The sequence below is a fragment of the Bos taurus genome, chromosome 18, assembly GCF_002263795.3.
Source record: "Bos taurus isolate L1 Dominette 01449 registration number 42190680 breed Hereford chromosome 18, ARS-UCD2.0, whole genome shotgun sequence".
In the NCBI taxonomy this organism is placed as follows: Eukaryota; Metazoa; Chordata; class Mammalia; order Artiodactyla; family Bovidae; genus Bos; species Bos taurus.
In genome coordinates, this window is record NC_037345.1 from 44721818 (window position 1) to 44734808 (window position 12991).

Here is a 12991-nt window from a genome sequence, read left to right on the forward strand (position 1 = left end):
CTCACATCCATACATGACCACTGGAAAAACCATAGCCTTGACTAGATGGACCTTTGTTGGCAAAGTAATGTCCCTGCTTTTCAATATGCTATCTAGGTTGGTCGTAACTTTTCTTCCAAGGAGTAAGGGTCTTTTAATTTCATGTCTGCAGTCACCATCTGCAGTGATTTTGGAGCCCCCCAAAATAAAGTCTGACACTGTTTCCACTGTTTCCCCATCTGTTTCCCATGAAGTGATGGGACCAGATGCCATGATCTTCATTTTCTGAATGTTGAGTTTTAACCCAACTTTTTTACTTTCCTCTTTCACTTTCATCAAGAGGCTTTTTAGTTCCTCTTCACTTTCTGCCATAAGGGTGGTGTCATCTGCATATCTGAGGTTATTGATATTTCTCCCAGCAATCTTGATTCCAGCTTGTGTTTCTTCCAGCCCAGCATTTCTCATGATGTACTCTGCATATAAGTTAAATAAGCAGGGTGACAATATACAGCCTTGACATACCAAGCTATATACAGACATCATGTAGACTACATATGTCATTCAATAAAATATATTTGAACTATTTTTGTTTGAGAGAGCAGATCGTTAAGGCAAGTGTAAACCTAATGAGCTGTGGAGGGAGAATCACACTGCTTCACTATTGTAGGTTCAGAAATGACAACCAGAGATATTTAGACCTTGCTTTTTGCACCTATCTAGAGCCAGGGGTTGTGTAGAAGCCTCCCCAGGGTGTAGGAACTAGCACAGCCTCCTAGACTTTCCTTCGATCATCTAGAGGGGAAATTGGTACTGGATGAGGATGAGAAGCAAACCTGCCAGCCACTCACTTCTCCAGACTCTGTCTTTCTGATGCTGCACTTCGGCCGACCTGGGTATCCTGAACAGACCTAAAGTCATCCTGCTTCAGGGTCTTTGCTGTGGTAGTCCTTTCACCTGATGAGCCCTGGCCATCACTCTTTCACTTATCAAAACCTGGCGTACAATCATGGCCTATCTCCTTAAGGTAGAGTAACATTTTCCTCATAACAACCTTGATTTCTCAGTCTTTTGCTCATCGCTCCATTTCCCAATCCCCCTTAAGGTTTTGTGAGTGCTGTACTTGTCAACAGTCCCAGTCGGGTACTCTCCTAATCCTCTTGTGGATTTGTGAGCTCTTTGAGGAAAAAACAAGGGAATGCCAAACACAAACATTAGTCCAGGCCCCGCGCGATGTGTCACTTGTCAGCATGAACTTTGAAGCGGTTTGTGTGGAATCAAACTTTTTTGTTGTGTTATTTTTGTACTACAACTTGAGGAATTTTCTAACCATCATCATATCGTAGTTCTACTCTTTTATAACATTTCTTATTCATTTGGAGCCCATCTTTGTGGATGATAGCGTTTCAGGAGTTAATGTTCTAGAATTACTCACTGTCCTATAACTCTCCTAATTCTATCTTATTTTCCCCCCTCACAGGAAATGACTTAGAAGCCTTACAAGTACATCTGTGCATTCTTGCTTCAGACTTTACAATTGAGGGCCAACCCAGTCTGGAAGCACCTCTTATTAATGTTACAAGGAAACCGCTACCTCAGCAAACAAAAGGAAAGAAGAAGACTTATAATAACAAATGCCTTTTTTTTGAAGGAAAAAAAACTTGTTTTCAGAAAATATTAAAGGAAATTTGGAAATTTTTCGCATTTAGAAGAAGCTTTACAGGTAAATGGATTTGGCAGGCAGGCTCTGTCAAAATTCTGCAGATTTGATCTTCCTTCCTAAGGACTTAGTGTAAAGTGATTCTGTACTGCTTTTTAAATTGCTGTTGATCAGCTTGTGGGTTTTTGGGTTCTCACTTTTCTGGTATATTGAAGATACATTATATTACATTTTTTAAAGTTAAGTTATTTTTCTGCCATTGTAAATACAAGTATCAAAATATTCTTGCAAAGCAGTTCTCAGTAAACATTTTTCTCAGCAACCATATCTTTTTATTAAGAGGGTAGAATGCTAACAGTTCTTATATAGCATTTTGGACACACTTATTTTTTGTCAGAGGTCCTGCTTCCACTGAAAATATTAACTATATAAACTTCTTGTCCTTTTCACGTCGACATTGGATCACATGGTCACCTGCCTCATGGAAATGCCTTTTTTAAAACTTAGATTTGCAGAACTCCACTATTTTTATACCTAGCCACGGTTTTAGGAAGAAAGAAAAAGGAATTGGAACCCTGACCCTCTCCCGGTCACTGGGACAGTCCCCTTCCCGCATGTATTGCTGCAGTGCCCAGGACAGTAAAATGGACTACAAGCGGCGCTTCCTGCTTGGCGGGTCCAAGCAGAAGGTGCAGCAGCACCAGCAGTACCCAATGCCCGAGCTGGGCCGAGCACTGAGTGCTCCCCTGGCATCTACGGCCACCACCACCCCCCTGGGCAGTCTGACTGCTGCAGGCAGCTGCCACCACTCCATGCCCCACTCCACTCCCATTGCCGACATCCAGCAGGGCATCTCCAAGTACCTGGACGCCCTCAACGTCTTCTGCCGTGCCAGTACTTTCCTCACAGATCTCTTCAGCACTGTGTTCAGGAACTCTCACTACTCCAAGGCAGCCATGCAGCTCAAAGATGTGCAGGAGCACGTCATGGAAGCAGCCAGTCGGCTGACTTCAGCCATCAAGCCCGAGATTGCCAAGATGCTGATGGAACTTAGTGCTGGGGCTGCGAACTTGACAGATCAGAAGGAATTCAGTCTCCAGGACATTGAGGTAGAGTATCTTCTCTGTCATACTTGGGTTGGAAAGTGTATTCCAGAGGTAAGTGAGAATGTTGTTTTTGTTTTTTCTCAAATCACTGAAATGATGGTCTTCGTCCTCTTTCCATTGATACTGTGTTCTTGTGAAAAAAAATTTTTTTTGCATGCCAGGTTTTTAATTGCTTTCATTTAAAATTAAGTAGGATAAAAGATTATTAAATGAATCAGCCTAGATTTTCTTTAAATTTTCAACTTGGAACTTAATTTCCAAGTAACATGCTGTTACAGTGATGTGATGTGATGTGATAGTCATTCGGTCGTGTCCGACTCTTGCGACCCCATGGATTGTAGACCGCCAGGCTCCTCTGTCCATGGGATCTCCCAGGCAAGGATACTGGAGTGGGTTGCCATTTCCTTCTCCAGGGGATAAAGTACACAGTAGGGACTGAGAATTCTAAATGTGATTATAAAGATTTATTTGTGAATTGTCATTATATAGACCCGTTGGTTTAATGTAGCAAGTTCTACACATGTTTACAGGATAAAGGTATTTTTCCAGTTCTGAATTTACAGTTGTTCATATTAGGATACATTTGCTTCTTATTTAGGACATTTCTTAGGTCTTTGATAGTCAAAATGAAATATTCTCCCCTTTTCAGGGCTTTAGATTATAAAATTGGAATATGAATTTCATTCAGAATAAAGGTGATGTTTTTCCTTCCTTCATTTAGAAAATAATTGTTAAACTGTCATCTGGTAAATTCGCTTCACTGCTAGATTTTTAAAATTATTTTTAGTTGCTCAGAGAGTTCTTCTGAGTTTGATTTTTCCGTGTGTCCTTGTACATTTTAGCAACACATCAGAGGTTAGGTTTCTGGATGCTAGGAGGGAGAATGTTTTTTCAGCATCCCGGGGTTGTATTTGATTTTCAGAAATCACCAGTCTTCTGAACCAAATCTGATGATTGCAGTGGCTGAATAAGCTAATTTATAATGTTGTGGGTTTGGGGGGAACAAAAGCTAAGCTATTAAGTGTTATGACTCACTTTTATTGTGTTTGAAAGGCATATTGTGATTTGGAAAGCATTTCCAAGAGGAATTGTTTTGTTTTATTTTTGGCTGTGCTGGGTCTTCATTGCTGCACAGGTTTTCTCCAGCTGTGGCGAGTGGGGGCTGCTCTCTAGCTGCAGTGCGCCGACTTCTCATTGCAGTGTCTTCTCTTGTTGTGGAGCGTGGGCTCTAGGCGTGTGGGCTCAGTAGTTGTGGCACATGGACTTAGTTACTCCACGGCATGTGAGATCTTTTTGGACCTGGGGATCGAACGCATGTCTCCTGCATTGTGGATGCTTAACCACTGAACCACTGGGAAAATCCTCCAAGAGGAATTTAAAATTATTTTTGAGAAGAAATAATAGTCTTGGTTTAAATCAGGCATTAGGCATCTTCACATTTTTTCTGTAGAGGGCAAATAGTAAATTTTAGGCTGTGTGGGCCACATTTGTCTCTGTCACAAATTCTTTGTTTTTTGGGTTTTTTAAAAATAACCCTTTAAAAATGTGATAACCAGTTTTCCCTTGTAGACTTGTCTATTGGACTCGATTTGGCCTATTGCTGAGTCTGCTGGTATAAATGTATACGTGTGTAATATCTTCCTTGGGTCATTCTGTTTTGAACCTATCCAAATATATTTTTATTTTCTGATTTTTTTCCTATGGTCATGGCATATATTCAGAGAAAGCATGATTTTGAAGTGTTTTTAAAAGTGGCTTGGCAAAGTTTAAAGTATTTTTTAATATTATACATGTAAATCATATATAAAGCATATTTTGAAAAAAATTGTACTTCTCAAGAGAAACTCAAGCAGTAAAATTTAACACTACTGCTCGACTTTCCCATCTCATTCCTTTTCCCGGAAGAGACCACTGTTAACTGGGTTGGTGTGTGCCATTCCAGACTACTGTGTGTACATGCACAGATACACAGCTGTGACTTTTGTTTGTTTTATGTGAAGAACCAAGTTCAACTCCCTGTGTGCTTGATTGCTGCTGGGCAGAGATGTGGCAAGAGAGCACTTAGAGACTCTGCCTTGTCTGAAACAGTTGAACAGGCCCAGACTGTTACAGCTATCATCCTATAATGGCACAACCATCATTAGCTTTATTTAGAATTTCAGGCAAGAGTGGTTTGAAAAATGAAGCCAAAGCCTCTTATTTTAACATGAACATTACTGAGCTCTTCTTCAGACCATGCCTCCAAGTGCTGGAGGAGACAGAGCTAGGCCTCCAGGGCCACTTCCCCTCTGACCCAATGGGCCAGTGCCCTTGTTCCCCAGGACAGGACAACTAGAGAAGGATGAACTAACCCTGAGGACTTGGAGTTCAGTAATCCACTGGGTGCAGTGGCACTTAGCTGGTCCCTTCTGCTTTTCTGGGACCAGTGTGGACCATCTGAGCTGAGAAGGGGAAATATTTCTTGATGTGGTTTGGAATTTTGGCTTGACTTTCCCCATTGAAATGTGATTAGGATAGCTGGAACACTACCATGTTTTTGTGTATAATGGGCTAAACAGGCTTTCAGAGTCTAAACTGGAAACTAAGTGCTGTTGATAGGTTTTAGAATCTATGTTGTATTCTGGGTTTCAAACTGCTGACATAAAAGTAAATCCTAAAATGTGATTGCCAAATGTAGGCCTGCAGACTTAACATTTTGCTCTTTCCACAGAACAGTATTTGTTGTTTCTGGAATTTATGTACTGCCGTGGTCCCTCTCTCTCAGGATATTCACCAATTCAAATGGAATAGTTAGGCATTTTTTCCCCTGTGTTGGCTTTTAAAGATTTTATCAGCAAGGCCCAGAGACACTCTTTAGCATTTGTCCTTGGGGAAAGAATCTGTGGTCTAACATCGATGAACTTGACTGACTAGGCAAGGACCTGTGCTTGGCAGCTGAGCCTAGGACTGTGGTTGAAGAAAGCCCTGAATTCAGTGCTCAAACGCTTGACTGTTTCAAACTTGAGATAGAGTACTAGTTCCACTGTCCCACCCCTTGAGGGGCGGAAACATGCTTCTGACGCTCCCTGAGTTCAAGTCAGGTTTGGGATATGCTCACTGATTGACAGACCCTGCTGCCTGTGTCTAGGAACTGCAGTTGCTGACTGTGCTCTGGGGCAGGCAGGGTGTACATGAGTCCTGTCCTGTCTGTATTCATTAGTGACTCTGCCCCTTACTTCAGGTGGTTCACCCTCATAATCTCACTGTTAGAGAAGTAAGTTGTGAGTATTAACTAGTGCTCTTGACACTGCTTATTATGGGGCATAGAATCAGAAAATGTGGGTTTAGAAAATGACTCTGCTTCTTATTATCTGTGTGATGTCAAGCAAATCTCTAACATCTGTAAGCCTCAGTTTGCCCATCTGTAAGATGGAATTACCACCCACCTTCACAAGAGTTCTTGTGAAGATCAGAAGCAGTCAGTGTGTGAAATACTGTACCCAGTTGGTTGTCATCCCATGTGGTTATTGCTTCCAGCATGGCCTGAAAGGTGCTATTAGCCCTTCTCTGAAGTACAGAGCACAATTATGTACAGAGCCAGCATCAGAGAGGAATGTACAGCAGGTTGTTCTTCTCACCAGGAAGCTTTTAGGTGGAAAAAGTTGCCACTCCTAGGACATTTGCTTTACTTGTTTCTTTCCTGGTTCCTTAGGCAGGCCACCTCCCTTTCCCTTCTGCGTTATTGTCTCTTTGGGAGTTATAAGATGGCAATAGTATTACCTTGCTTGATGTAAAAACTGTTAGGATCTTTTCAGCATAAAAGCCCCTAGGGACCTCTTCTACCAGTAGTCACTGCTCTATTACCTTGTAACTAGAATTCCCAGATGGCGCAGTGGTAAAGAACCCACTTTGCCAGTGCAGGAGACGCAAGAGATGCAGATTCGATCCCTGGGTTGGGAAGATCCCCTGGAGTAGGAAAGGGCTAGCCACTCCAGTATTCTTGCCTGGAAAATTCCATGGACAGAGGAGCCTGTTGGGTTACAGTCCATGGGGTTGCAAAAGAGTCAGACATGACTGAGCAACTGAGCATGCATAGAATGGGGACACTCAGGGAAGGGAGTGGAGAGGGATGTGGGACACTTGCAGTAGCTAGGAATTTTTGAACAAGCCAGTTGACAGTTCAGGTGGGATTTTCACCCCTCTGGATTTATAGAAAATGTAGAGTTTACTTTGTGTATGAACTGGAATGTTGTCTAAAATGAGAAATATGATCTTAATCAAGTGCTCCGTGGGGATTCCTTTGTGTAAGTCTTGAACTATCAGTCCAGCCAAAATGAATTCAGGAAAAATATGGTTTCCCACATTGGATTTGTTCATCATATAAAGCTTTGACATCCCACAGCATTTTTTACAGGTAGACCATATGAGTCCTGCTGTCTTTATCTTTTCGAGTCTAGGGACATCTCCATTGGTGTGTTAATTCCAATGTTCCTGTTAAAGGCCAGGCTACATGAGTTGTGGCTGTGAGTTCTCTTTGGTTTTGTCTACCTCAGTTTTATTTGTCCTAAAAATCTGGTATCCTAACTGATACTGAGCCTTAGACTCATTTGCAAGCAAAACATGTAGTTCATATTAAAGAAGTATAGGCAATCCCCTAACTAGGTTTTCTATTTATTAGAAAGTCACAAATGTTAACTTCTTTTTACAAACATCTGTCACTCGTTTTAAATAAAATTACTTTTTCAGTGCAAATATATAAGTGAAAGAAGGAAACTGACTTGTAGTTCATGTGTTCATTACACAGGTATTTATATTGCACACTTTCTTTGTGCCAGGCACAGAGGAAGCAGCGGCAAACAAGACAGAAGTGCCTCCTTTCATGCAGATAGATGAGGACTGTGATCTTAGACACTTGGTTAGAAAAGGCATCAGTGAGAATGTGATATTTGAGAAAGAAACTGGGGGAGATGAAGAAGCAGGCCTTGATGATAACCAGGAAAAGAGGGTTCTGGGGAGAGGGAACAAAGCTCCTGAGGCAGGAGCAAACCTGAGTGTGTGAAGAGCAGTGAGGGTCTGTCGTGGCTGAAACAGTGAGTGAAACGGACACGAGGGGTGAGGTCAGACAGGTAAAGAGGTCATCCTCTGCAGGGAGGATGAGAGGAGGGCAGCAAGACGAAGTGATGACACCTCTCGCCTTGCTTTCTTCACCACTTGGGAGCTCTGGGGCTCTGGTTTCACAATGGGGCCTCAGTATTGATACGGGGTTCCCAAGAGTTGTATGCCTTTAAAGGGATGTATTTTATATCTTCCAGCATTTTTAATGACTTTCCAAGTACAGTATCCCTCAGCACCTGCAGGAGATTGGTTCTAGAACCCCCTGTACAGAAATCTGAAGATTCTCAAGTCCCTTATATGAAATGGCATACTATTTATATAGAACCTACACACATTCCCATGTGTAATTTAAATAATCTCTAGATTATTTATAAAACTTAATACAGTTTAAATGCAGTGTTAATAGTTGTTAAATTCAGTGTAAATGCTATCTAATAGTTGCCTGCATGGTAGATTCAAGTTTTGCTTTTTGGAACTTTCTGGAGTATTTTCCCCTGAATATTTTTGACCTGTAGTTGGTTGAATCTGCACACGTGGACCTTGCAAATCAGAGAACCCCCTGTATCACCATATTATAAATAGACTTTAAATCAAGTCTTTATGTAATTGCACCTTGGCTTTCAGTTCTGTGCATTGACAGATATCTTTTCTATACTGTGTACCTATGAATCTGTTTGAAATAATTTATTTGTGATCACTGACTGACTCTTAAGGACCTTTATTCAAGCATTTTAACATTTATTTTGGATAGATGTATGCCAGAAATGCTGCAGAGCAATGGTAATGGAAAATATTAGAAGCTGGTTTCAAAATGTGATTTTCATTAACCCTAATGGAATTAAATTTGCATAGTGTTTTTTTTTTCTTTTTTTTTTTGCCTAAAGGTAAAATTCAATGTTACTTCTTTCTTGTTTCATCTAGTTGACCTTCCATAACAGATTATGGAGTAAATGTTTCCTAACTATATATGCCAAATGAAAATTCAAATCGCTGGTATTAATCAGAAACTCAAATTCATTTTATAAAAAAAGTATATAAATCCAGTTTTCAGGCTGTTAATTTCTGTCACTCTTCTTGGCTGTTCTTTTAACCAACTGAATCTGTTATCTAAATTGTCTTCAGATTTTAACTATTAGGAGAAGCTGTAATTAATTAGGCAGTTGAAATTTGGGTGATTGTGCAAAATTTCACTGTGAACAACAAATAAGATTTCCTGCCTTCCCAGCCCATCTTTTATGGGTAGAAGCCCCTGGGGCCAGAGGATATCATCTACTCTGGAGGGACTGGATCCTTTGATTTATTAAGAAGTGCTGTGCACAGAAGAGACACAGATGTAAAGAACAGACTTTTGGACCATGTGGGAGAAGGTGAGAGTGGGATGATTTGAGAGAATAGCTTTGAAACATGTATATTAACATATGTGAAACAGATCGTCAGTCCAGGTTCGATGCATGAGATGGGGTGCTCAGGGCTGGTGCACTGGGATGACCCTGAGGGATGGGATGGGGAGAGGTGGGAGGGGGGTTCAGGATGGGGAACACATATACACCCATGGTGGATTCATGTGAATGTATGGCAAAAACCACCACAATATTGTTAAGTAATTAGCCTTCAATTAAAAAAAAAAAAAGAAAACTCAGTGCCAACAAGAATAAATAAAAGGATAGAAAAAGATGAAAAAAAAAAAAAAGTGCAGCCCACTCATTATTTTGAAAATTGCTAATTAAAAGGAGAAAAATGAGGAATTAAGCAAATTTTCTGCTTCTCCACTACAGACATTTTTCAAACCAAATGTAGCCCTAGTGGATGAGGGAAGTTTTCTTCTATTTAGAAGATTCTGAGTACTCTCCTGTGTAGAAAAGATGATACGATTAGAAAACTCACCATTTTGCAGACCATAATGAATTAATTGACTCAGGTGGTGGTCAACAATGTAAGATAAAATCATTTGATAAAAGGCTGCTAGAGAGGAATCAGGCTTTTCTCAGCCAAATCCATTGGTCAACCTCAGCATCACTGAATCAGAGGCAGCCATGTGATTGTATCTCCTAATAAGAACTATACAGCACTCCCATAATGCAGTCTTGTACTTATCCATCTTTCTGCCATATCCTGGGGTGGGAAGGACCCTGAAATAATCTAATCAAGCCTCTAGAAGGAATTACCACTCTACAGGAAATGTGGGGTGTGGTGGCACAAGTTATGTAACACCACAAGGGAGCAATCACAATCAGACAAATCCAGAAAGTGGCATATTCTATAGGCAGTTGACCTGATTTGTTCAGCAAGTCTAGTAGCATGAAGAAAAATTCAGTAGAGAGTTAAGAGATACAAATTAAAAGAGAATTGAGATAAAACAACCAAATAAAATGAGCTTTTTGGAGTTGAAATTCAACCCAAAAAATAAAAAAGATTTTTTTTGGCTATACCACATAGCTGATGGGATTTTAGTTCCTCGACCCCGGGTCCTCAGCAGTGAAAGCATGGAGTCCTAAGGACTGGACCACCAGGGAATTCCCCCTAAAAAGACATTTTTAAAAATAAGTTGGGAACTTTGAAAATGTATTGGGTCCTGGTTGATTGGGATTTGCTCCAAAACATTCCAACAGAATAAGGTAGAGTTGGGGAGAAGGATGAAAAAAACACAGCAAAATGTTTTTAGTTGTTGAAGCTTTTTGATGGGTACATGGGGTGAGGGGTTGTTATACTCTGTTTTTGTGTGTCTGGAGAATCCCAGGGATGGGGGAGCCTGGTGGGCTGCCGTCTATGGGGTCGCACAGAGTCGGACACGACTGAAGGGACTTAGCAGTAGACATTTTCCAAGTTTAAAAAAAAGGGAGAGAGAAACTTATGACCACATGACAGGCGTAATGTGTCAGGAACACCCAATAAATAATTGCATTTCATGGAGTGATTTGTTCATACGAAGTGGTCTTCTAACAGGAACGGAAGTACTTAGGAAAACTCCTGTGTTCTGTCTACTCACAGAATACTCCTCTGGCACTCTGGTCCTAAGTTTGTTGTTGGGGGGTTTTCCTATACAAAGCAATTTGGGATCAGTTCTAACACGTTTATACACACACACACACACACACATTTATATATTTAAATATATATCTCTTTCTTTTTTTATTCATTTGGCTGCACTGGGTCTTAGTTGCCACATTTGGAATCTTTGATCTTCACTGCAGCATGTGGAATCTTTTTTAGTTGCAGCATGCAAACTCTTAGTTGCAGGCATGTGGGATCTAGTTCCCTGACCAGGAATAAAACCTGGGACCTTTGCATTGGAAACACAAAGTTTTAGCCACCAAACCACCAGGGAAGCCCCAGTTCTAACACTTTTTCCTGGAGTTAGCATCAGATCCCACAGTTAATGGCTCAGTCCCACAAGATTCCCCCTACCCCCTCACTTAGATACCAGTTACAAGTCCAGGGAGTTACCTGTGTTTCTTAACAACTGGCTATAAATCAAAAGATTCCCATGACCCCTTCCACAGATTTGATTAATTTGTTAGAACAGCTCACAGAACTCAGAAAAAAACATTTCTGAGAAATGTTTTTTCATCTCAGAAAAAAACTCAATTATAAAAGGATGTAACTTAGGACCAGCCAGATGAAAGATATGCATAAGGCAAAGTTTGTGGTAAGTGGTGTGAGCTTCCATGCTCTTTCCAGGCCTGCTATCCTCTCAGCACCTGCACATGGTCTTTATTCCAAAATCTTTCTGAACCCCATCCTTTGGGTGTTTCTGAACCTTCATTTCACAGGTGTGGTTGATTCAGTTTTGGTTGTTGGTGATTGATTCTCTCTCCAGCCTTTTCCCTTCTCCAGAGGGGTTGGGCTGAAAGTTTCAAACTTGGTTCCCCTGGCAACCAGCCCCTATCCTTAGGGACTTTCCAAAAGTCACCTCGTTAACACAGACTCAGGTATGGTTGAAAGATGTTTGTTATGAATAACAAAAGATACTTTCTCTCTCTTATTCACTTAGAAAATTCCAAGGGTTTTAGGAGCTGTGTGCCAGGAACCATGGGAAAAGACCAAAATACGTATTTATTATTAATCACAGTATCACAGAGAGTATTATTGAGTAAGGTATAGTGATGAGAAAAAAGGTAAGTGCTTTTCAGAAAAAAATGAAGGAAATAAAAGTGAATCAAGGGAGAAAATGATGAGAATAGAGGAAAGATACCTCTGAAGGCAGGACCCCAGCAGCAAGGAGTAGTCGAGGAAAGAATGCTGTGCTTGCAATTTTGGTGACTAAAATGGCAGTGTTGCTTTCTTTTAGGAGACTATAATTTAATATTTCATAGTTACTAAAAAGTCATAGTTACTAAAAAGACAAGGTGGCAGAGGAATAGGAAGGGGAGACCACTTTTTCCCCCACAAATTCATCAAAAGATCATTTGAATGCAGAGCAACTTCCACAAAACAACTTCTGAACACTGGCGGAGGACACCACACACCCAGAAAGGCAGCCCATTCTCTTCGAAAGGAGGTAGGACAAAATATAAAATACAAAAAGAGAGACAAGAGTTAGGGATGAAGCCCTGTCCTGGGGAGGGAATGGTGAAGGAGGAAAAGTTTCCACACAGTAGGAAACCCTCTCACAGGCGGGTCTGTGGGGAGTTTTGGAATCTCAGGAGGCAGTGTAACTGGGAGAAGGAAAAAAAGAAACCCACAGAATACAAGTCTAACCACTACTGCAGAAAAGAGAACTTTCCTGGAAAGGCTCTAACCTAACAACCTAACCTGGCCTGGCCTGCTCACAGAACAAAGGATTGAATACCAAAGGAGAGCTAGCTGTGTACTGGCCCCTCCCCACCTGGAGGCAGAGAGGCAGGCTTGGGACAGCCAGAGCAGGAAAGCAAGGGGCTGCTACAGTCTCAACCCCAGAGATACATCTTCCGCCAGGAGGGTCGCAGCCTGAGATCAGCTCTCTAGAAGAGACATGCGGGGCACCCAGGAAACCAAGTGGCTGGGACTGGGGAGGTGATTAAGACGCATGACTTACCTGGGACAGTATGCTTGACAAGCACTTAGTCACCTGAGCTGCTTAGATCTGGGAAGGGCGCAAAACACACGCCCAGCCCACAGAGACTGAGCCTGAACTGTGTCTGAGTGTCTCCTGTGGAGATACAGGTACCTTTTGAAG

General features: G+C 41.3%; 1 protein-coding gene across 4 annotated transcripts in view; it reads left to right on the top strand.

Moving 5' to 3' along the window:
* The window catches only part of GARRE1 (granule associated Rac and RHOG effector 1), an 84832-nt gene that overhangs the window by 30397 nt on the left and 41444 nt on the right, over positions 1 to 12991 (top strand). For 3 of the 4 annotated variants that reach the window (XM_005219028.5, XM_005219027.5, XM_024978542.2), the window contains exon 2: positions 1457 to 2745. In XM_005219028.5, coding sequence (XP_005219085.2) covers positions 2251 to 2745 — 495 coding nt within the window. In that variant the 5' untranslated portion in view covers positions 1457 to 2250. Of the gene's footprint in view, positions 1 to 1456; positions 2746 to 12991 lie in introns of those variants that run through there. The other variant, NM_001206284.2, reaches the window with a different exon arrangement.